Below are 22513 nucleotides of genomic sequence, written 5' to 3' on the forward strand. Positions count from 1 at the left end.
CTGTGAAGTTCCCACTTTTTTCTATTTTATTATCACAGCAGCGTTGTTTGTGCCGTGTGGCGGCCGTAAAAAGTCTCCCCGTACATTCAATCAGGGCTGTTATATTTCGATCTTCTCAGATCGTTCAGCACGACTTTTATGTCGTGTTATTGGTACTGTTTTGTTTCTCAACATAACCATTTCGGCCTGGGTGGTTCCAATACTCCCGTTTTCATAGCCTTGGGTATTGTATTATCACCCTTTGGATATGGTGCCTGCTTTTTAATTTTGTCTTTTGACAGTTCCTGTGATACGCAGGCTCCATAACCTCAGATCCCCTTTCTAAATTCCAGTTTGTTTAGTTCTGCCCATTGTTTTCTCGTTTAGGGCAAACCCTTTACTTTATCTGGGGACCAAACGCCGCTCTTCATGGAATTACACGCCTCAACACGTGTATCATTGAAGGTTCCATGTTCACCGGCGTTTGAATACATCTGCGGATGTCTCTAAATTGCTTATTGTACTTTTAGCATGTGTAAATGTTGAGTTCTGCTCAACCCGGGGCTAGAGGGCGTGGACGGTAGCATGCATTTCCACAACCGTCCATGAACAGGCTCAATCAAACCGAGCCTGCAACATTTTCGTTTTTGTCGTGTTGGGCGATCTGTGAAGTTTCCACTTTTCTCTATTTTATTATCACAGCAGCGTTGTTTGTGCCGTGTGGCGGCCGTAAAAAGTCTCCCCGTACATTCAATCAGGGCTGTTATATTTCGATCTTCTCAGATCGTTCAGCACGACTTTTATGTCGTGTTATTGGTACTGTTTTGTTTCTCAACATAACCATTTCGGCCTGGGTGGTTCCAATACTCCCGTTTTCATAGCCTTGGGTATTGTATAATCACCCCTTGGATATGGTGCCTGCTTTTTAATTTTGTCTTTTGACAGTTCCTGTGATACGCAGGCTTCATAACCTCAGATCCCCTTTCTAAAGTCCAGTTTGTTTAGTTCTGCCCATTGCTTTCTCGTTTAGGGCAAACACTTTACTTTATCTGGGGACCAAACGCCGCTCTTCATGGAATTACACGCCTCAACACGTGTATCAGTGAAGGTTCCATGTCCACCGGCGTTTGAATACATCTGCGGATGTCTCTAAATTGCTTATTGTACTTTTAGCATGTGTAAATGTTGAGTTCTGCTCAACCCGGGGCTAGAGGGCGTGGACGGTAGCATGCATTTCCACTACCGTCCATGAACTGGCTCAATCAAATCGAGCCTGCAACATTTTCGTTTTTGTCGTGTTGGGCGATCTGTGAAGTTTCCACTTTTCTCTATTTTATATTCCCATTTGTTAACTTACGAATAACCCAGGTATTTACAAACAACATCACCAGCTGACTCTTTCTGCCAAAATGACATAGCGTATGTACAAACTGATCCCCACCGACCATTAACCTCTAACTCAACTTTGCCGTCATAAAATTTTGATCCGTTTACCAGTCGTATTGATCTTATGTTGAAGTCTGAAGAAAACAAATAAATAAATAAGAATAAAATACGTAGGTCTAATAGATGCATTACATATTAGGATAATCCAATTTTTATACAAAGAACTTTTTGCTTCATTCTTTGATTAAGATCGTTCTACAAATAATGTAAGACTGCAGTGTTCATACATGAAAATAAATCTACTGCTTTATCATAGTGTGTTAGGCTATCTTAGCTAATTTAAGCAGTTTTGCGACTTTGAAAAAGTCAAAGACAGATTTCATTGATGCAATACTACAGGCTGCTTTCAGAAGGGCGCTGTTAAAGTGCATGTTCATTCCTGAAGTAATGCGCGTAAAAACGTAAATAATTTTCAATCGGTTGTGGAATATAAAACTTATGAACCCTGCCTGTCAGACTGAGTGTGACTTTGCAATAAAGCAAACAAGACTAAAGTAGTTCTACAATAGCATCGTTAAATTATTGATTACACACATCAACCGAGGGGCACATTTGCCGAGCGTTATCTGTGTGATCTGCGCGAGCTGTCTACACCGTCTCAGGTCCAGCAGTTGTTTTAATAACCATTTTATTATATACTAATGACATCATCCTTGTTAAATTTAGTTGGATCCTTGCGCTTTGTTTACAAAGATATTTAGGCTTAGAAATACGCTTTGAGAAACAAAAATGAAACAACAGCAAATCATAGAAAGAAAGAGTCTTCTTTCTTTCTATGATTCAGTGTTGTTTGATTTTTGTTTCATAAAGCCTAATTCTAAACCTTAATAATAGAATGTTTAAGCTGTATATGAATTTAAAAGTCATTATCAATGGTTTCAATTATATGTAACATCTATGAATCTCACCTTTCAAAATTCATATATAACATTTAACAGATAAAACATTGGGTGTTCAGGGTGAAAGGTATAGTAATCTTACACTGAAAAGAACTTATTTTCCTTTCATTTCAAGTCTTTGCAATGGATTTAATTATCTGAGGTAAAATTAAGAATGGAAGGCCGATTGTTTCATTGTCACGTTTTAATAGGCAATATATTGACAAAACACTTCTCTACTCTGTCGCGTAGATATGAAAATTTTTAATGCATCATTCCACAACAGGTGCAAATTTATAACCTTTTCTTTAAGAAATAGTTTATAGCAAAACAGTGTTTTATCACTTTTTATACACGATGGGTGGTTATACGTCGGGCGTAATAATTTCAGGAGGGCGATTCTTATAATATGTTCTTTATTGTAACATTTATATCAAATATGATGGAACTGTTTCTTCGCGCAAGCATGGCGCCAATAGTAGATATTTGTTAAAACACGTCAGGACCGGAAACGGTAATAAGTCTTACGGCAGAATTCAGTTCGAGCGAACATTATTGCGAATTATTCAGCAAAGTGAATAACTAATTCAGTATGTGTATAAATTAATCAAAACATTTGTGCAATGTGACATTTCATTTAAAACATGTTATTAAGTAAAATATTTCATGAAATTTGAAAGCGCTATTTCTTGATGCGTACATGGCGCTAAATATCACGTTGACATGACGTCAACATAACATCGTTGTGATGATTAAAGCAATGTTAGCCATATTAGAATATTAGGTAACGGTAACTTTACATCAGTGAATCGCGAAATAACATTCTGCATCTTATCATTAGATTGTGACTAATACATCTTTTTTTCAAAAAGGAATCCACTTTTAAGATTTAGCAGTTCTTGTTATTGTGTATTAGCCAAGTTTGCAATTGTTTTCGAAACATAACGGGTATATATACACCGAAATGCAGCTGTATTTGACGAAACGAGAAAATATCAGTTAAACTAGTTGACGCTCCCTAAAGTATGCTTATTGCGTTTTAAATGCAAAAAACAAAACAAAAAACTGGGCATATATCCCATTTTAGTAACGAAGCTTCTGAAGAAGTTTCTTGCAACCCAAGCGAATAGTTTTTGAGAAAACGCACACAAAAGTTATGCTCAGTGTCCCTTTAGAGTGAAAGATTCTATCAAATATCGGAGAATATCAGTCAAAGGTTGCTGAGGAATATTCCGGACTAGGATGACACTATACTTTTTTTGAATGTAAAACAATCAAGATGCAGTAACTCAGTTTAATCATCTGACCAAAACATAAAGACTGTTTGCGCATTTCCACTTAGGAGTGTGGTCCCTATTCATTTTCGCTGAATTCAAGGCCACAGTTGCGGAAAAATATTTCGGACATTGATGGCGCTTCAGTTCAGTACATAAATGTTGAATGATCAAGAGCTATAACTTAGAGAAATATCAATCGACCGAAACAGAAATATAATATGTGCATCTACTCATAGGGGTATACCAATGTTGAATAATCAAAGGGCAATAACTGAATGAAAAAAAACATCCTACCGAAACAGATATCAAACATGAGCATCTCCTTTTGGAACTTACGCCCTCCTAATAAGTTTCGTTTTATTCCAGGGAATGGTTGCTGACCAATACTCCGGACAAGAATTGTCGGGACGGATGCGTAGCAACATATTAGATAACCCCCTTTTGAAAGCATAAAAATTGATGTTGCAGAAACGATAAAAATATTCATACCAAAACAATAAAGCCATGTGCCTCTCTTATATGTAGTCATTAGAGATGGTGTAAACGAAAATTCTGGATGATCACACTGCATTATATGAGTCTCGTTTCCTGTGCATTTCAAAGAACTGAGCCAGGCTTTTCTGTAATAAGTATCCAATGGTCGAGCAGATGCGCTGAAGCCTCCATTTCTATAAGAGTTTGAAGTAATGAAATAGAAAATCATTTTTGAAGCCACACAGTCACAAACTCTTTGAATTAATGATACGCTGCTTTATATATATATCGAAATTTTTGTATCTAAATATTCTGTGTAATATATGATCATTAAATTAGTACCTCTTTTTCTGATAAAACGAGTTTTAAGTTACCATTGACTTTAAAAAAACTCGGAAAAAGCCTATAGACGAAACAAATATTTACATACTGAAAATCAAATATCTGGCAAAGGTACGTAGCCGTTACGTTATCAAAAGTATACCCAGGATCACCAATGAATCCCCAAGATCCATTATGGTAAATTTCGACTGCTCCCTCGTCACTGAACTCATTCCAATGGGTCAAACGTACGGCTGGAAATAAGAAAAGCACTATCAAGAAGGATAAAATAGACTTTTTGTATAAACCTTTCTACGGCAATTTCGCTATAAAGAGGGGACAGCATTGACAAAAATAGTCTATAAACATGTATATGGCGTTTATCGTACGTTTGGACAAAACAAAAAGGTTATCATACGTTTTGGACAAAACAAAAAGTTATGACAATGGTTCTTTTTGTATTCAGCTTGTACACTGCCGTATGATGTCTCTGGATTGTATTTTTTACTTGTAACATGTAATAATGTTAAGTTCAGCTTGTCCAAGGGCCAGAGGACATGGACGGTAGCTCCCAAATCTACATACACCGTTGAACAGGCTCAGTCAATAGAAAAAAAGTGGAAATTTCACAGGTCGCTCAACACGACAAAAACGAAAATGTTGCAGGCTCGGTTTGATTGAGCTTGTTCATGGACGGTAGTGTAAAAATGCATACTTTTTTGGAAACAATATTTCATACCCTTCATGAAAACCCATTTCTTAAGTGTCAAAGCCGTGCCTATCTATATTTTGTTCACTTATGTTTGTGATAGGGGTGGTAAAACTCACTTTTAAAAATTTAGGGGTTGGATAAAGTTTACGTCTACCAGATTTTTCACTGTTTAATTAATACAGTTACTATCTGATTGTCAGTAAATGTATTTATGTCAACCAATGTCAGCAAAAGAAATTCATCAAACAGGAATGAAGGGCAAACTTGATATTTAAGGTTAAATGTCAAACTTATGTACAAATCACAAAAATTTAAATATTTGAAATTTATTTTATTCTTTGAAATTAGTTTGTTTGTTATCATAAGTTACTCAGCTTTATATATGTAATGTGTATATATCAGCAAAAGTCAGAAATGCAAATGTTATTGCAAAACGGCAAGGTCAAGCCTAATAACTGAAAGTCAAAGTTCATTTTTATGCAAAAATGAGAAAAATATTACCTTTACTTTTTCTAAACTGTTTAATATGTATTCACATTATTAGTCACTGAAGTTAATTCGTTTTAATGTCTGTATGTCAGGATGAGTCAGCAGTGCAGATGTTACCAAAAAACTGCCAAGGGTAAAGCTTATATCAAAGGTCAAAGGTTAAATTTATGTGCACAATTGCATGAAAAGCTTCCTGTTTGAAATATAACAGCTATTCTAAGCACTATTAGTAAGTGAGCGTAATTTAGTTTAATGTACATATGGCCAACAATGTCAGTAATAAAGATATCGTCTGAAATCAGACAAGTTCAAATGTAATATTAAGGATCAAAGGTCATTTGCATGTAAAATACTGAAAATAGCTCTTTAACTTTTCTTCTTGTTAATAATATCTTGTCGATATTAGTCAACGAAATCAGTTCATTTTAATGTATAAAAATTAGGCGATACCTGGTACGCACTTTTAATTTCAAAACATTCAAGGTCAACCATAATATCAAAGGTCAAAGATCAAAAAGTAAGTAAAATGTTGCAATAATATCATCTTTGTAATATTTTTCATCGTTTAACAGTATTTATTTTGCCATTTAAGTAACTGATCGTTGTTCATTTTACTGTATATATGTCAGACGATGTCACGGAAGAGAAAATAAGTCAAGGTCAAACCTGGTATTGGAGGTCAGGGGTCACGTTTGTACAAAAAAATCACAAAATGTGGAATACTTACTCACTACTTTGTTCAAAAATGGCTTGTTGTTATAACTCACTGTAGTCTGCAAATATCTTGGGAAAATGTGACTTCTGATGGCATTTTTGTTAATGCTCGGATATTAGTATAAAAGTGTTCCTTAGGACCGAACAGGAAATTTAAAAAGGACTGTCGCCTTCTAGGGTTCTTTATAACAGTACAATGGGGTCAAAGGTCAAATAAGTGCATTTACAAATAAACCATGCCACTGTACTCGTTTTATTTTCATATACTATCTAAATTGGTTTAAATATTGTGTCTCAACGCCCTTAAGTATTTTGTAAATTAAATTAATGATAATATACAAAATATATACAATATATATATATATATATATATAATACTATATAGAATAATATACATGTATATATCTAGGAAAAGTAGTATACGATGGCAAAGTGTGTTTCACTTGACATGTTTGCTAATCTTAATATGTGGATGAACTAGAGAAAAGTTTTTGGAACCGTCGTATCCAAGCGTTAATTCAATGTAATTTCAATGCCACATACATGTCAAGGTCAAATCTGAATTTTTAAAAATGACTTCTAGGTTATTAAAGGCAGCAAAATGGTATGTATATTAATAATATACTAAATCCACAGCTGCTTTTTCCATTTATCGCCAAATTTTGACAGATTTGAATGAATGTTTTACACAACGTTAAATGATTATTTTGTTATAATATAACATAAAGAAGATCATAGCCTAATGTAAATTCATTTGTAAAGATAACAATAAGGTAACACTTAAATTAAAAGTCACATAATTAGTAAATTCCAAATCAAAATAGTACACTTTGTTCCTATTAATTCAATGAAATTTTAAATTATTGTATTCTGAATGTTCAACTCTGTTTAGTTGTAAAGGAACATCCGTCAATATTTTCAAAATGAACATGTTAATTCTTTATCAGGTTTGTGGCGTCATTAATTACACCACATTAATGACCAAATTGGTTGATCTCGCAGATGGCAGTATTTGCCTGATACAGACCAGACCCAAGTTGCATTCATTCTGTGACATGTTTGGGGAGTGGGGTGTACCTTATTTGAACTGTCATGGCACAACAAATGTACGCACAATTGATATCGCCTATTTAATTGAACTGGTCATTAAACAATGTGTCCAATATTCATTCAAATCTGTCAAAATTTGGCAGAGATAAAACCAAAAGTCGGGTGCAGAGTTTAAAATTGAGCAAATGATTATAAAATGACACTGCTAATGCATTTCAGACAGCAATAAAATTTGAATTTAAGCTTTGAACTGACTATAAAAAGAATCTTTACAAAGAATCTTTACTTGTACACCCTTTGAGAAATTCGTGCGAACGAAAAAATATGATAGGTTTTGAGGAAGAAGACTACAGGGGAATATAAATGTATAAAATTCTCCCATAAACAGTTAAATCACTTTACTGTCATGTATACAACCAAGTATTTTAAGCTTAATAAGTAGAGCGCAGATCCAAGGATCGCGAAGTCGTGAGTTAGATACCCGAGAAAGGTGTATGTTCTCCATGACGATTTGATAATAGACATTGTCAGGAGTAATTTCGTCCTCCACTTCTGAATCATTTGGGGAATTTGTCAGTTATATGCGGGGAAAGGACTACTACTTATATTGATTCAAAAACACTGATTAGGTAAATTGACCGCCGTTAAATGACCGAAATACTGTTGAAAGTGACATATAGAATATTATATGGAATCCTTCTCCAGCCCCTAAAGAAATGATTTCAAATCTGGTGATGATTCATTATATGATATATATTTATATATCTATGTTAATTTGTCCACGTGATGATGGTTAAATAGGACCAGTTTAGAAGAATAACTGAAATATTGGTCACATCATAGTTCATCTATACTCTTTTCCCTTGATTTGCTGTACTAAAGTTCTTTTGTTACTATCGGTCAGGTATTTAACATCGTTTTTTATTTATATGCAATTAAGTAGCACATTTCAAGAACTAAATTTTCTATCACCGAATCTCTTAATGTGATATTTGCATCATTTCATTCTGAAAATTCAGCAAGCTATTTCTGTTTCGATGCTTTTTATCTTTTGCTTTGCTTCTACTCTCACTTGCTGTTGAAACGAATCAGATCGTAACAGTTTACAGAGTTGACACTTGGTTTCAGACAGGAAGTCTTGATAACATTGTGAAAACAACGCTAGTATCTTGACAAATAAAAATAAAGGTATTAAAATATCAGAAGGTTGCTTTAGATTATTTTTATAATAGTAAGACTGGGGCTCATTCAATGGAATTGAAGTTATACCCTCCGTTATTTTCATGAATACTGACAGATGATGGTTCAACTAATCAAAATGATGAAATATAGTGCTTAGATAGTTAACAAACGATATACAATGCGTAAAAATAACTTCCAGCAGGTTGAGAAGAGTATGAAGAAGAGATTTGAAATTCAAAACGATGGATTTATAATAAACAAAAAATGCCGACAAAATATGTCAGACTAAGACGTCTATTGCTTTTGAAGTGTTATGGGGTGTATACATTTTTTTTATATAAGGGTAAGAAGTTATATCTATAAGAGTAGTTCATTCTAGCATTCCGCACTGAAATTAATTGACAATATATTTATCTTAACACGTTAAAGGCTAATTCACTAGCGTAAGCTCACATTTGTTTATTTTATAACATCAGTAGATTCCTTTGTGATACATTGGTAAGTTTGCTATTATACTGGGTTTTATCAACCAATCACTCGGAAATCTAAAGGTGTTGTAACAGGAAAACAAACATGCTTTGCCCCTTCATTCACAGTCATAAAGATCATATTATTCAGATTCGATATACTACCAAATTTACTGACATTATCAAGCATTTTTATGGCTATGACATATATAGAACTAACATAAACAAATAGTTACAAAATTGTGGATATTGAAAACACTTGAAGAGTGGTTATAAGTTCTTATAACAGCCTATTGTTAATGTGCAAAGAAATACTTTTTTCAGCTGGTTCAAAAATAAAAAATACGAAAAGTAGCATTTTCATGCCAATGGAAAGAAAAAACACACACACACACGCACGCACACACACTAACGTAACATTTGCAGTTATCTAATATTTATATTTACACTTTGATATCGCTTAATTTCTATACATAGGTAGTAATTCTAAACGCAAACAAATTCATGAAATAGCTACATCACATACGTAAACCGCTGGAATAAAGTTTTTATTGACAACATAGACTATTTTAAAGAATTTGCACATTTCATACTATCACACATACACACTTAATCAAACTGAGTTTGCTAATTTTACGTCCTTGAGTTCTATGCTTCCGAAGGAATCCTTAGATCTGTCAATAGTTAGTACAGTCAAACTATGTTCGCTAGAGCTCGACGGGGCAAGCAAAATGTGTTAGTACAAGCCAACGTGAAGAATACATTATACAGACTTGACGCTGAGTTTGAGTCAAAAGTAGTACTTGGATAATCAGAATTCGAGCAACAGACGTGTGACTGTACTAGTCTTTATAAAATACGCGCCATAGATTTTTGCTGCCTGTACTGTTCATACAAACAATCATACAGGTAACTAACCAGACTTTATGGAAATTGTTAGCCTGAAAACGGAAATTTTAGAAACATAAGAAAGATAACTTCCATAAATGAACAAAATATCAGAGCGTACGAAAAGTTAAGCTTATTCTATAGAAATAACTTTAGACGCTTTGAATTTTGCCTGTCTCAAATGCAAAAAATCTATTGGAAGTAATTTATTTTACTTCTCAGTTTCATAATTATAACCGAAAACTTACAAGTTTGTATTAAAATGTAGCAAAATGGCAAAAATCTCTTTAATAAAAACGCACTTATTGACCTTTGACCTTGTGCTGTGACCTTACTACGACCTTTAGAAGGCGACAGCCCCCCCCCCCCCCCCCTGAAAAGTTTACAATTTTCAGTGTGCCCATACCACGTGACTTTGACGTCATTTTATGGCTAAGACGGCAAGCTGAATTCCGTCGCTTCCATTCTTCAAAGCAGCGTAAGTTCTTTATTCTTGATAAAATAAGACCAAATAAAGCGCAGGCTTATGCAAAAAGTGAGTACTACACTCACAAATAACGGTTTTATGAACAGATGAACTGTTTTGACCTGAAAACGGTAAAACTGTTTTGTTTAGTGAAAATTAGCATGCTAAGACGGCAAGCAAGTGCCCATTTTAACAGAAAAACGGATTATTATGGATATCAAAGACGCCGTACGTCTTACCAATTCACAGGGATTTAATACCCGCTCTGTAGGAGAACTTAGTTGACAAAAATATAACATAATTATTGAAAAACTGTAGAAAATGTAAAATATGCTAAGACGACAAGTCCGCTAATACGGCAAGTCATTTTCATGAAAATCTCGTCTATGAAGTCGCACTTCTTTCTAAACAGTCATCGGATGTTTACCAAGAGTAGATCACTGTACTTCGTGTCAAAACAACATAAAAACGTAAAAGAATCTTTATGTAATTCAAGTCACAAAGTGTTCATGCGAGGTTTCTGCAGATTTTGCAGACAAACCCTTAAGATGTTGAACACTTGAAAATTATCCAACCCAACGCCAACTAATGCGCACCTTTAAAACTGTTTTTCATTATATCGATGAATATCCCAAACCAGATATTTATCATTACCTAAGTTACAGAGGTAAACGTATATCTAAGCTAGTCGTCAGAACTAATCTCTCACTGCTTTAAATACATACAATATAGAAAGCTAGAAAATCACCTCGTATTTTATTCTTTTTGCAACTTTCCGAAAGATTTCTTGTTTCCTTCAACGCAGTAAATATCTATATTATTTTTCATGATAGTACTGGATTTTTACTGCTGTCTCTCCATTTACAAACAATGGCTTAGAATATATATTCTAAAAGAATGAAATGTAATAATTTAGTTTTGATTTCATAAAAAGGAATAAAAATCAAATACCTTGACAGTTCCTCTTTGTTCCTGATTGTCTAGATTAAAAAAAAAAACAACCCTATTTTATCAAAAGTTATAAAGTTAGGTTGCAACCAATAAAACAATACTGGAACTTATCACTATTGTTTGTCTTTGAAATATCAACATGTTTTGATCATAACCTACTTCAGACAAATTTTCCATAATTGAAGATACTTAGTCTAGATAAGTTAATTTTTCAATTTCAGTCTGTAAGTGGATTAATATCTGGTTCAGCTTCACCGTTATCATTTCGATTCAGGAATGTAAACTGAACATCGAATATTTTTGGCACTTGGTGATTTTGATGAATTTTCAATTTTCTTTCCTTTTGGTGTCATTGTTTTTGAAGGCGATTTTTGAACAGTTTTTTATTTTATTAGCAGACGGATTTCCTTGTGAATAATGGACAAACAGGCGTACAATATTTTATTGAATATTTCATTTTCGGTTCGTATTCATGAGAAGGCTGTGCTGATCTGCTGCTGGCTTTCTCAAAAAGGCTTTTCAAGTTTAAGTTACCGCCTAAACAGTTACCCGAGAGCCGGATATTTCCATCTGCACTTATAACCAATGACAGAATCTTTTTCTTGCATACCGATTTCAAGAAATAATAATAAAAATAAAATCAATCGAACGGCTTTCGTTTTAGAACTATTTCTTATGGCAGTGTATTTAAACAAAGCGCGGGAAACCAACGTCCGTAAACAGGAAAGACGTCATGACGTTTCAAAACAAACAACAATGTTTAGTTTCGGTTTTGTTTTATCAGCTGCAGCGTAACGTTATGAATATTTGATAAAATAATGTGATTTGAATCGAGAAATGTGCTATCAGGAACCAACAGGAACTGCCAAGGTATTAAATTTTTATTCGTTTTTTAAATAATATATAAATTACTACATAAATTTTCTACATATATGTAGTTCGTTATACGTCATTTACAGCACGAGAGTCATCTTACACCCCCGGGGTGTAAGATGGATTTTTCCAGCACCGGTAAAGATACCGGAAATCCCCGTCTGGTATCCAAGATAACCTTTCCAACCTCCTTATCCCCGCACCAGTGATTCTATGAGCTGATAAATTAATGTCACTGAAGTTTAATATAAGTTTTTATTTGTTAAGCATTTATGAAACATAGTTAATGTAAACTTTTTCTTATATTAAATCTAATCTTGTGACCCTGACCTGATCTTGATGAGGTGAACATATTACCCATGTTTTGTGAAAATCCCACTAGGGGTTTGGGCATATGATGATCCAAACAAGGAATAAGTCCAAAATGTCAAAATGACCTTGTGATCTTGAACCAACAAACTAGAACACAGGCTGTGCACAGTCTCTTGATGTGATAAATATCAGACCCAAACTGATGACAATTCGACATGGCGTTTAGAAGATAAGGACAGCACGCGAAATTAAGTCTCAAACTCATTAAACCTAACTTGACTTTGATCGGATACGGCTGTAGCACGATTTCTTCACACAGCCATGGTGAGGTTAACATTTGAACCGTGTTTGATGGAAATTCGTCAGGACGTTTTAGATGCATTAACCATTACGGACGGACGGATGGGTATACGGATGGACGGGTATGGACATCTCCATCTCCTGTTATCACGGCTGGGTTGAATACCGCTTAAGTTTGTGCAACAAAATAACTTTTATAAAAATGACTTGCCGTATTAGCGGGCTTGCCGTCTTAGCATTTTCTATAATTTTCGAATAATTCTGTTATATTTTTGTTAACTAAGGTCTCCTACAGAGCGGGCATTTAAGCCCTGTGAATCGGTAAGACGTACGACACCTTTGGTGTCAATAATCATCCGTTTTCTTGTTAAAATGGGCACTTGCTTGCCGTCTTAGCATGCTAATTTTCATTAAACAAAACGGTTTTCCCGTTTTCAGGCCAAAATTGTTTATCTGTTTATAAAACCGATTACTTGTGAGTGTAGTACTCACTTTTTGCCTCAGCCTGCGCTTTATTTGGTCTTGTTTGATCAAGAAATAAAGAATTTACGCTGCTTTGAAGAATCGAAGCGACGGAATTTAGCTTGCCGTCTTAGCCATAACATGACGTCAAAGTCACGTGGTATGGGCACGCTGATTTTTATAAAGTTAACAAAGACTATGGCTGTCGGACATTAACAAAAATTCCATCAAAGGCAATTTCTAGGCCTCTTATTTGGATATATAGGCAGACTACTGTTAGCAATTTGCTTTAATGTATTCATGTCAAGCAAGGTCAGCAATGAAGGTCTTATCCCTATAAGTCAAAGGCAAACCTATTATCAAAGGTCAAAGGTCAAATTCGTGTAAAAAATAGCTATTTTGCAATGATTTTTCTTTATTTGTAGGTTATTTTTGTCACTACTAGTAAAACTGATCATTATTCATTTTAACGTATATATATAACAGACAATAGCACGGTTGAATTGATAATGAAAAAGTAGTCATGGTCAAACTTGACATTAAAGGTCAAAGGTCATTTTTATGTAAAAATTCAAAACACAGCATTTTTAACTTCTTCTTTGTTAAAATTATCTTGTCATTTTTGTCATTGAAGATAATGTTTATTTGTAAGTCAATATCATCAATGCAGATCTGATTTCAAAAACAGTGATTGGTAAAGCTTATATCGAAAGTAAATGGTCAAATTTGCTTGGAAAATCGCAAAAATAGCATTTTTGCAATATTTTTCATTGTTTAAAGGTATTTTTTGTCATTATTAGTATCTTATGGTTATTCCTTTAAGTTTCATATATATATATGGGTCAATGTCAAAAATGAAGATATCATATGATATGAACCCAGATCAGCCCTGATGTTAAAGTTTAAAATTCATTTTCGGGTAATAAATTCAAAAGATAGCACTGTTATTTCATTTCTTTGTTCAAACATATCTTGTCGTTATAACTTGATGTTAATTCATTTTAATGTTAACTTTTACTTACTTACTTCCTTGCTGCGTTCCATCTTCTTATGGCCGTTTTATATCTTATGCTTAGATGCGGCAATGAACTACACCGTATTCTGCAGGCCGCTGGCATCTCTCCGCAGCTTGGTCTCAAATGGGATGTTTGTTGGCCAAACATTCTGTCGTGCTTCTTCCAGACAGGAACAGCCGTATAGAATGTGAAATGTAGTTTGTTTCTCAAATCCGCACTGATATTTAGCTGTCTCTGCAACACCCAGCTTTTCATATGATTTCTCAGGCCACAGTCTCCAGTGCGCAGACGGAAGAAAGTTAATTGACTGTGCCTTTAGCTTGTGTAGACTGTCATGATTTGGCCGGTAGCCTCCATTTATGTTCTTCCAGTCTGACGCAAAGCTGTTCTTCCACAGAGTCTGAGCTTTTCTGTGTGAAGTTAGAGGTTGGGACTGTATTTGCCTGGTTGGTTCCTTCGTACGTTTGTGCGCAGCTTCATTTCCAGCTATGCCCACATGTGCTGGAATCCATCGAAATGCTACATTGTTGTTCTCAGACAGCAGATTGATGTTTTTCAACAGCTGTCTGGTTAAGTTGTCTGATGGACCTGCTGAGAGGGCCTGAAGAGCTGACTTGGAGTCTGTTAGGAATATATTGTCCCTGTTCTCCTCGCTCATACAGTTCGAGTGTCGCCGATGTGAGGACTTGCATCTAGATCTATAGCTGCAGCATCTCTTGCCGGCTGGATGAGAGAGTGTGAGAGTGGAGCTGTCTGAAAATTTGATGTAGACACCACTCTCAGCATTCTGAACTGCCTTTTTACAGATCCATTGGTATATACTTGGATCCAAGACTGTACTGGATAGCGGTTATTGATCATTTCTAGCGTAAGAGATTGTTGGTAAGCCTGATGTTGCTTTCCCTTTTCTTCTACTCCTGGCACCTCCAACTAGATCTTGGGAGCACATTGTTCGGGAACCCATTCATCGGGCTCGAGCGGCTCTGCGTCTATGTCCAGTGCTCCTGATTTCGCAGTTCTTTGGCGATGTCGTTTCAGTCTGTTCTTGGTTCTGCTCTCGCGTTTTGAGTAGAGTGTTTGGAATGGTATTCTCTTTGCCTTCTCTGCATGCACAAAAGCTCTTGTCTTGTCTCTAATGGCTCAGAGTTGGCCGTCTGTTCCATTTCTTTTATTGGAGTTTTCTTCATTGCTCCATGATTATCCTCAGACTTGAAATTTAACCCATAAGATCTTTACATTTGCTCCACAACATGTTCCAGCCAGTTTTGTTCTTAATGGCGAGTATTTTTGAGGCCCTCTCCTTTGACCTTTAATGTCAGATTTGACCTTGACTAATTTTTTATTATTATGTCAAGAATGATATGATTTGTTATATATACTATCAAATAAATAATTTGTGTGTTTTCTTGTTTTGGGTTTAACGCCGTTTTTCAACAGTATTTCAGTCATATAACGGCAGACAGTTAACTTAACCAGTGTTCCTGGATTCTGTACCAGTACAAACCTGTTCTCCGCAAGTAACTGTCAACTTCCCCACATCAATTATCAGAGATGGAGAGGACGAATAATTTCAGACACAATGTCTTTTATCAAATCGTCACGGAGAACATATGCCCAGCCCGAGGATCGAACTCGCGACACGCGATCAGTAGACCGACGCTCTCCCTACTGAGCTAAGCGGTCAGGCTTAAAACGAATAATGATCAGTTACAAGATTTGAAATATCCTAAAAAAAAACGAAAAATCATTGCAAAAATGCTTAATTTTTTTCTTATTTCCACACAAACTTACTTGACCCTTGACCTTTGTAATGAGTAAGTATTCTACATTTTGATCTTTTACACAAAAATGACCCCTGACCTTTAATACCAGGTTCGATCTTGACTTATTTTCTCTTGCATGACATCGTCTGACATATATACAGTAAAATAAACAACGATCAGATACTAAAATGACAAAGCAATTACTTTTAAACAATAAAAATTATTACTAACAGGTGGTATTATTGCAACATTTCACTTACTTTTTCGACCTTTGACCTTTGATATTGTGGTTGACCTTGAATGTTTTTAAATTATATTTGCATACCAGACATCGCCTAATTTTTAAACATTAAAATGAACTGATGTCGATGACTAATATCAACAAGATACAAGAAGAAAAGTTTAAGAGCTATTTTTTCGTTCTGCTACTTGAAAATGAACTTTGGCCCTTAATATCACATTTGAACTTGTCTGATTTCAGACGATATCTTTATTACTGACATTGTTGGACATATATTATACAATAAAATTAATCACGAGCAATTACTAAGTATGATTAGAAATAGCTGTTATATTTCAAACAGGAAGCTATTCATGCAAATGTTCACGTAAATTTGACCTTTGACCTTGGATATAAGCATTACCTTTGGCAGTTTTGGGGTTAAATCTGCACTGCTGACTTTGCCTGACATACAGACATTATAACGAACTAACTTCAGTGACTAAAAGTGTAAATACATATCAAACAGGTTAGAAAATATAAAGGTAATATTTTTCTCATTTCTGCATGAAAATGAACTTTGATCTTCAATTATCAGGGTTGACATTGACGTTTTGCAATAAAATTTGCATTTCTGACTTTGGCTGATATATACACATTACATATATAAAGCTGAGTAACTTATGATAACAAACTAATTTTAAAGCATAAAAATGAATTTCAAATATTCCAATTTTTGTGATTTGTACATAATTTTGACATTTGACCTTAAATATCAAGTTTGCCCTTCATTACTATTTGATGAATTTCGTTTTTGCTGACATTGGTTGACATAAATACATTTACTGACAATCAGATAGTTACTGTAAGTAAACATTGAAAAATCTGGAAGAGGTAAACGTTATCCTTCCCCCTAAATTTTTAAAAGTGAGTTTTAACCCCCCTATCACAAACATTCGTGAACAAAATATAGATAGGCACGGCTGTGACACTTAAGAAATGGGTTTTCATGGAGGATATGAAATATTGTTTCCAAAAATGTATAAACTTCTTTTGGCCTCAATTGTTGCAATAAAAGTCCGTGAGCTCTCGGACTATTATGTTCGTGCTGTGCTAACTACTACCTCTTTTCTATTTTACTAATAGATAATAATTGATTCGTTTACAGATAGATTGTAATCGAATCCAACGACGTATAGAAACATAAAAGTAAACCTTTAAAGCAAATCAATCAGATTTAAAACTGATTACAGCACTCCCTCCGTGGCCGAGTGGTTAAGGTCGCTGACTTCAAATCACTTGCCCCTCATCGATGTGGGTTCGAGCCTCACTCGGTGCGTTGAATTCTTCATGTGAGGAAGCCATCCAGCTGGCTTACGGAAGGTCGGTGGTTCTACCCAGGTGCCCGCTCGTGATGAAATAATGCACGGAGGGGCACCTGGGGGTCTTCCTCCACCATTAAAGCTGGAAAGTCGCCATATGACCTATCATGTGTCGGTGCGACGTTAAATCCAACAAAAAAAAAGATTACAGCACTCACCTCTGCATGTGATATATACAGCTTTGGTGCAGTTTTCGATGATATCAATGGCATTGTTACACTCTGATAATGAACTTTCCTTTCCCTCACAGATAAGCTTTTTGTTATATATTTGAGTTGAGCCAGGACTACCAGCAGTAAAATCCACCGCCCCGCTTCAAGATGAAAAAGTTATCGAAACTCGATTAATATCACCGTAAGACTAAATTGTTTCGTCATAACTGTTTCATTTCATTTAAACCCAACAAAATAAATAGTTTTATGATAACCAACACTTAAAATATAATACAAAAATGTAGTTATATTTCTATCGTCTCTTCGATGTTACTACTGCAATTTTGATTCCACTTGTCGTATGTGTTAGTGTTTATTAGTAAGAATTCATCAAATTGAATTGGATTGGCGCGGCGATCAATTCAATTTGATAAACGCGTACTATTAAACTTTAACATGCATTAAGTGTTTGAAATATTTTTGTAATAATGACTAGATTCTTTAACAGATTTAGGAACATTATTCACTAACGCATCATTCATGTAATCGTTACGTTGCACAACTCTGTGTTTGATCTATTTCCGGCATCTCAGAGGCTTGTTCTGACTTTACGACGGGAACTTTATCATAATTCATAGGAGAAACAGTTGCCGTCGGAGTAGTAACTGGAAATTTCTGTTTTTTTTTTAATATCCGGCTTCAGAGCACCGCTGGCATCATTCAAAAGCAAGCAGGGAAGATAGGTGAGAAAGACTTGTTTAAACATTGACGACCAAATCAGGTAGACGGTGCGTGTGTCTGATTTTTAAACAAGAAATAATTTCAAACACTAAGTATAACACCTTGGGTCTTGACCTTGGGTATAATGGACACAGCCTTACGTATGCTGCACAATGTTAATGTGACAGAAAACTTTACTGAAGAAAACCACAGGTGGGCGGGTAGAATAGCACCCCTATTCACTAAATCGTGGAGTTAAAAATACAAAGAAAAGAAGAAAAACAAACTGTTCTATCAAACCTGTCAAACTAAGCAGAATAAATATATAAATATTTCTCGTATGTTAGCGGAAACACGCATACAGATTTTATTTCTTGTCCAAGACAATGATATCATTGGCGAATAGACCAATAGATACTGTTTGACTGTCGCAAGTAAAATACAATACAACCTTTTCGATTAATTCAGTGAGCATGTACAGTGTATGACGCTTATAAGCCGAAACACTTCATCATTTCTTTGTTGAATAGACGTACAGTGTTTTGGCAAATAGTGAAACAGTTTTATATCAAGTTTTGCGACTGGGCGGCCAGTGCGTATTTCAGATGCATGTTGGATAAAAATATTTCAACTATTCAGGATTGTAAATGCATAGTTGTAGGTACAAATTCGTGTGCGTGGACAGGTAATGCAGAATCGGTTTTGACACGAACTTCCTTCACAATACCACATTAATGGGCATTTTTAGCCTGAATGCTCCGTCTTTTGCTTCGACCATCTGTGTGTTTGGTGAAAATACGTTTTAATTTCAAGCGTTAATGTCTATTTAACGACTGAGTATTGCAGAGACAATTCCCAGTCTTAGTAAAAAAACAAAAAACAAGGAAGAATATCCAACAGGGAAAGCCACGTTCAAAACACGCAGCCTCCCGAATGACACACACGAACAACCCTCGCACACAACACAGAAAATGAAACACCAAAGGACAAAACAAACAAATATAGGAACATAGTGGGTCACCGCCTTGGAACGGTCAGTGGCAAAACCACCACTGGGGAGTTTAAACCGGTTTATGGTGCACCTAACCTCACTCTTACCCCCACCATGTTCCAAAGTTACAAGACAGTGTAAATAAAAATAATCCCCGTCAGGTGAAATCCTAACATACGTAAAGGCAACAGAAGGTATGTTATTTAAAACACAAAGATGCCCTTGTAAATATAATATAAAAATGCAGTCCTTAAGAACCTAATACGCATGTACTCAATGCCTTTGCAGAAGACAGAGCAACAAGGAAAACACCCTTAAGGGCCCGAAGAAACAGGCCAGAAGAGCTCAGTCCTGGTGGGATTTAAGAACTACTAATCATAGAGTCCTCCGCCTGATCCGTCAGACACAATCAAAGAGGAAAGCGTAGCGTCCAACTGTAAAAGGGTTGAACACCAAACATGCGGTGTGTCTCAAAACAGTTGGGTCATAACCTCTTTTCATAAAACGTTTAATTACTTTACTAAATACAAATGGAAAATTGCCATGACCCAAAATCTTACGAAGTTTGTAAACCACATCCCCATAAAAAGCGGGTTTTGATATACCTTCCCGCAGAAGTGATTTTAAATTGCTATTGTATTTTAAAACCAAATCTGAATTACGATAGTAAAATTTAGAAAAGTATTTACGTAATTTATAATAACGGTAGCCCTGTTGAAGAAGCTTATTTGTAATAAATAAGTTACGTTCATTGAAATCTTCAACATGACTAACGCTCTTGCAAATCGAATTAACTTAGAAATATATACCCCATAAGATGTAGCCTTGGGTACATCTCCATCCAAATGTGGGAAATTTACAATACTAAAATTAAAATCATCCCTCTTGTCATAAATTTTGGTATGTATGAAGTTTTTGTAAATAGACAGATGTAAATCTAGAAATGAAGTAGTATTATCCGAGTTGTTAGTTTTATTTAACTGCAGCTCCCTGGAATATATATGTTCCACTAACTGATCAAAAAACGGATTATCCATATTAAGTATATCATCCAGATAGTGTGATGTATTAATAAATGCAGTAATAATGTCTGCCTGTGTATCTTGAGAAAGGCTCAACATAAAATCTCTTTCATAACAATATAAAAAACAGATCTGCAACAAGGGGTGCACAATTTGTTCCCATGGGAATACCAATTACTTGTCTGAAAATTGCATTCCCAAACCTGACGTAAAAATTGTTCAATAAAAAGGAAAGGGCTTTACAAACTTCGTCACAGGTCCACATAGTAAAATTCTTTACAATGCAACTAGTAAAAAATGCTTTATCGAAATTGCAAGCGAGGAAAGTAGCATTTTCCCTGGCAAAAGTTTTTTGAATAAGGGCAGTAAGTTTTTCCTTAATTAAGTTATGAGGTAAAGTCGTATAAGAGTGGAAAAATCGTAAGTACTGACTGAAGACACCCTGGAATTTTTAATTCTAAATTTATCCAGGATTTCGCCAGATTTTTTTACCGACCAAAATAAGTTTTTACCAGTGTTTTCGTATACTTTGTCACAATATCTTTTCACATGGGCTTTAACAGCAGTAGGGCATGATGGTAATAACTTGGAAATATTTGTGGTGGTACAGGAGCTTGAATTAGCGATAAAACGAGCTTTATATGGTTGTTTATGTAATTTTGGAATCCAGTACATAGTAGGAAGTTTAATTTGGTGGTCATCTATACGAACTTTTAAATTAGAAACTTCAGTGATGTGAACATTGATCAATCGTTGTTCATCACAATTACTCGATGCGTAAGTTTTAGTACTGTTAAGTTCGTTTCGTAAAACATTTATATAATGTAAGTGTCAAATCGTCGCGTGAGTGGAACGATGCTCTATCTACCATTTTTTAAACGTGGCGAAAATCGCTTCCAAAGTTTAACTCTCGTCTAGTTTCTTTATGTCTGGGCGAAAAAGATGATAAATATATCTACTTGTTCCTTGCGTTTAGTTCTTTTAGATTGTAAATGCTTTCAAATACCTTTCGTTTTTACTTTTCTGCAATTATACATTTTTCACTTTGGAGATAGAGCAAATTTGAAAAAAAAATAAAAAAATGTTGAAGGTGTTTTGCTCTATCGGGACATAGAGCACTGTAAATTTACAAAATTGGACATAGAGCAAGATATTTATTACAATTGTATGTGGAAAATAGGGCAAGAGCTCTTAAACAGTAATTACAGTCGTTGTACTCATTTTGAAATTATTTAAAGGAGGATTGGTTTTGGTTTTAGTATCGTCAAACTGACACAGTATTATAGGCCATATTGCAACTTTTAAGATTGTCATTGTAGAGGAGGACTCTAGGTGCATTATTTTTGGCACGGGCGGATACCTGGGTATATGACTTCCTTCGTGTCAGCTAGATGGCTTCCTCACATGAAAAAGCGAGGTTTCAAACAGTGGTGAGGGGCAGGTGTTCAAAAATCAGAAGATTTGGACTGATTTGCCAGTTTTTTACCATGCTGTCCAAATTGTTCAGAGTTAACTACACTACTACGCTACAGACATAATTGACTATTAAACTAGGCATATTGGTCGAAATTATTTGCAGATGGATATTCGTAAAACCCTACCGTAGTATTGTGTTAAACAACAACAAAAAAAATTTGAAGTTTAATTACTCAGTGACGCAATAATTATTATCAACAATGAAAAACAGATCTAAAATCGTTTTTAGTCGTAACTATTCTACATGTATTTGCCAAATACAACTAGCTTTTCATTACGCTGAGTAAGATTGTCCATGTTTTGTTATCGGTTGGCATTAAGTTTGACATAATACTAAGCATTATAACAATACCCAATAACATTATCTTTGCAATTAAATATTCTCAGTAATAACTGTATTCTTTCACAAAACAACAGTTTTTATATTATGTTCAATTTCTGCATGTAACACAATGTGTTATTCATGTCTCTTTTTAGCTATTAGTATAGGTGGATTGTATGGCGTCCATCGTCCGTCTTCCTGCGTCAAC

General features: G+C 35.0%; 1 protein-coding gene across 2 annotated transcripts in view; it reads right to left on the reverse strand.

Annotated features, from left to right (window-relative positions):
- Positions 1-22513, reverse strand: part of LOC128553849 (scavenger receptor cysteine-rich type 1 protein M130-like) — a gene marked incomplete at its 5' end in the record, with an annotated part of 43320 nt that overhangs the window by 14954 nt on the left and 5853 nt on the right. For both annotated transcript variants that reach the window (XM_053535034.1, XM_053535035.1), the window contains 4 exon segments: positions 1337-1499; positions 4070-4248; positions 4485-4629; positions 17781-17935. In XM_053535034.1, the coding sequence (XP_053391009.1) occupies positions 1337-1499; positions 4070-4248; positions 4485-4629; positions 17781-17935 (642 nt within the window).

This window comes from Mercenaria mercenaria, unplaced genomic scaffold (genome assembly GCF_021730395.1).
Source record: "Mercenaria mercenaria strain notata unplaced genomic scaffold, MADL_Memer_1 contig_4386, whole genome shotgun sequence".
Classification (NCBI taxonomy): domain Eukaryota; kingdom Metazoa; phylum Mollusca; class Bivalvia; order Venerida; family Veneridae; genus Mercenaria; species Mercenaria mercenaria.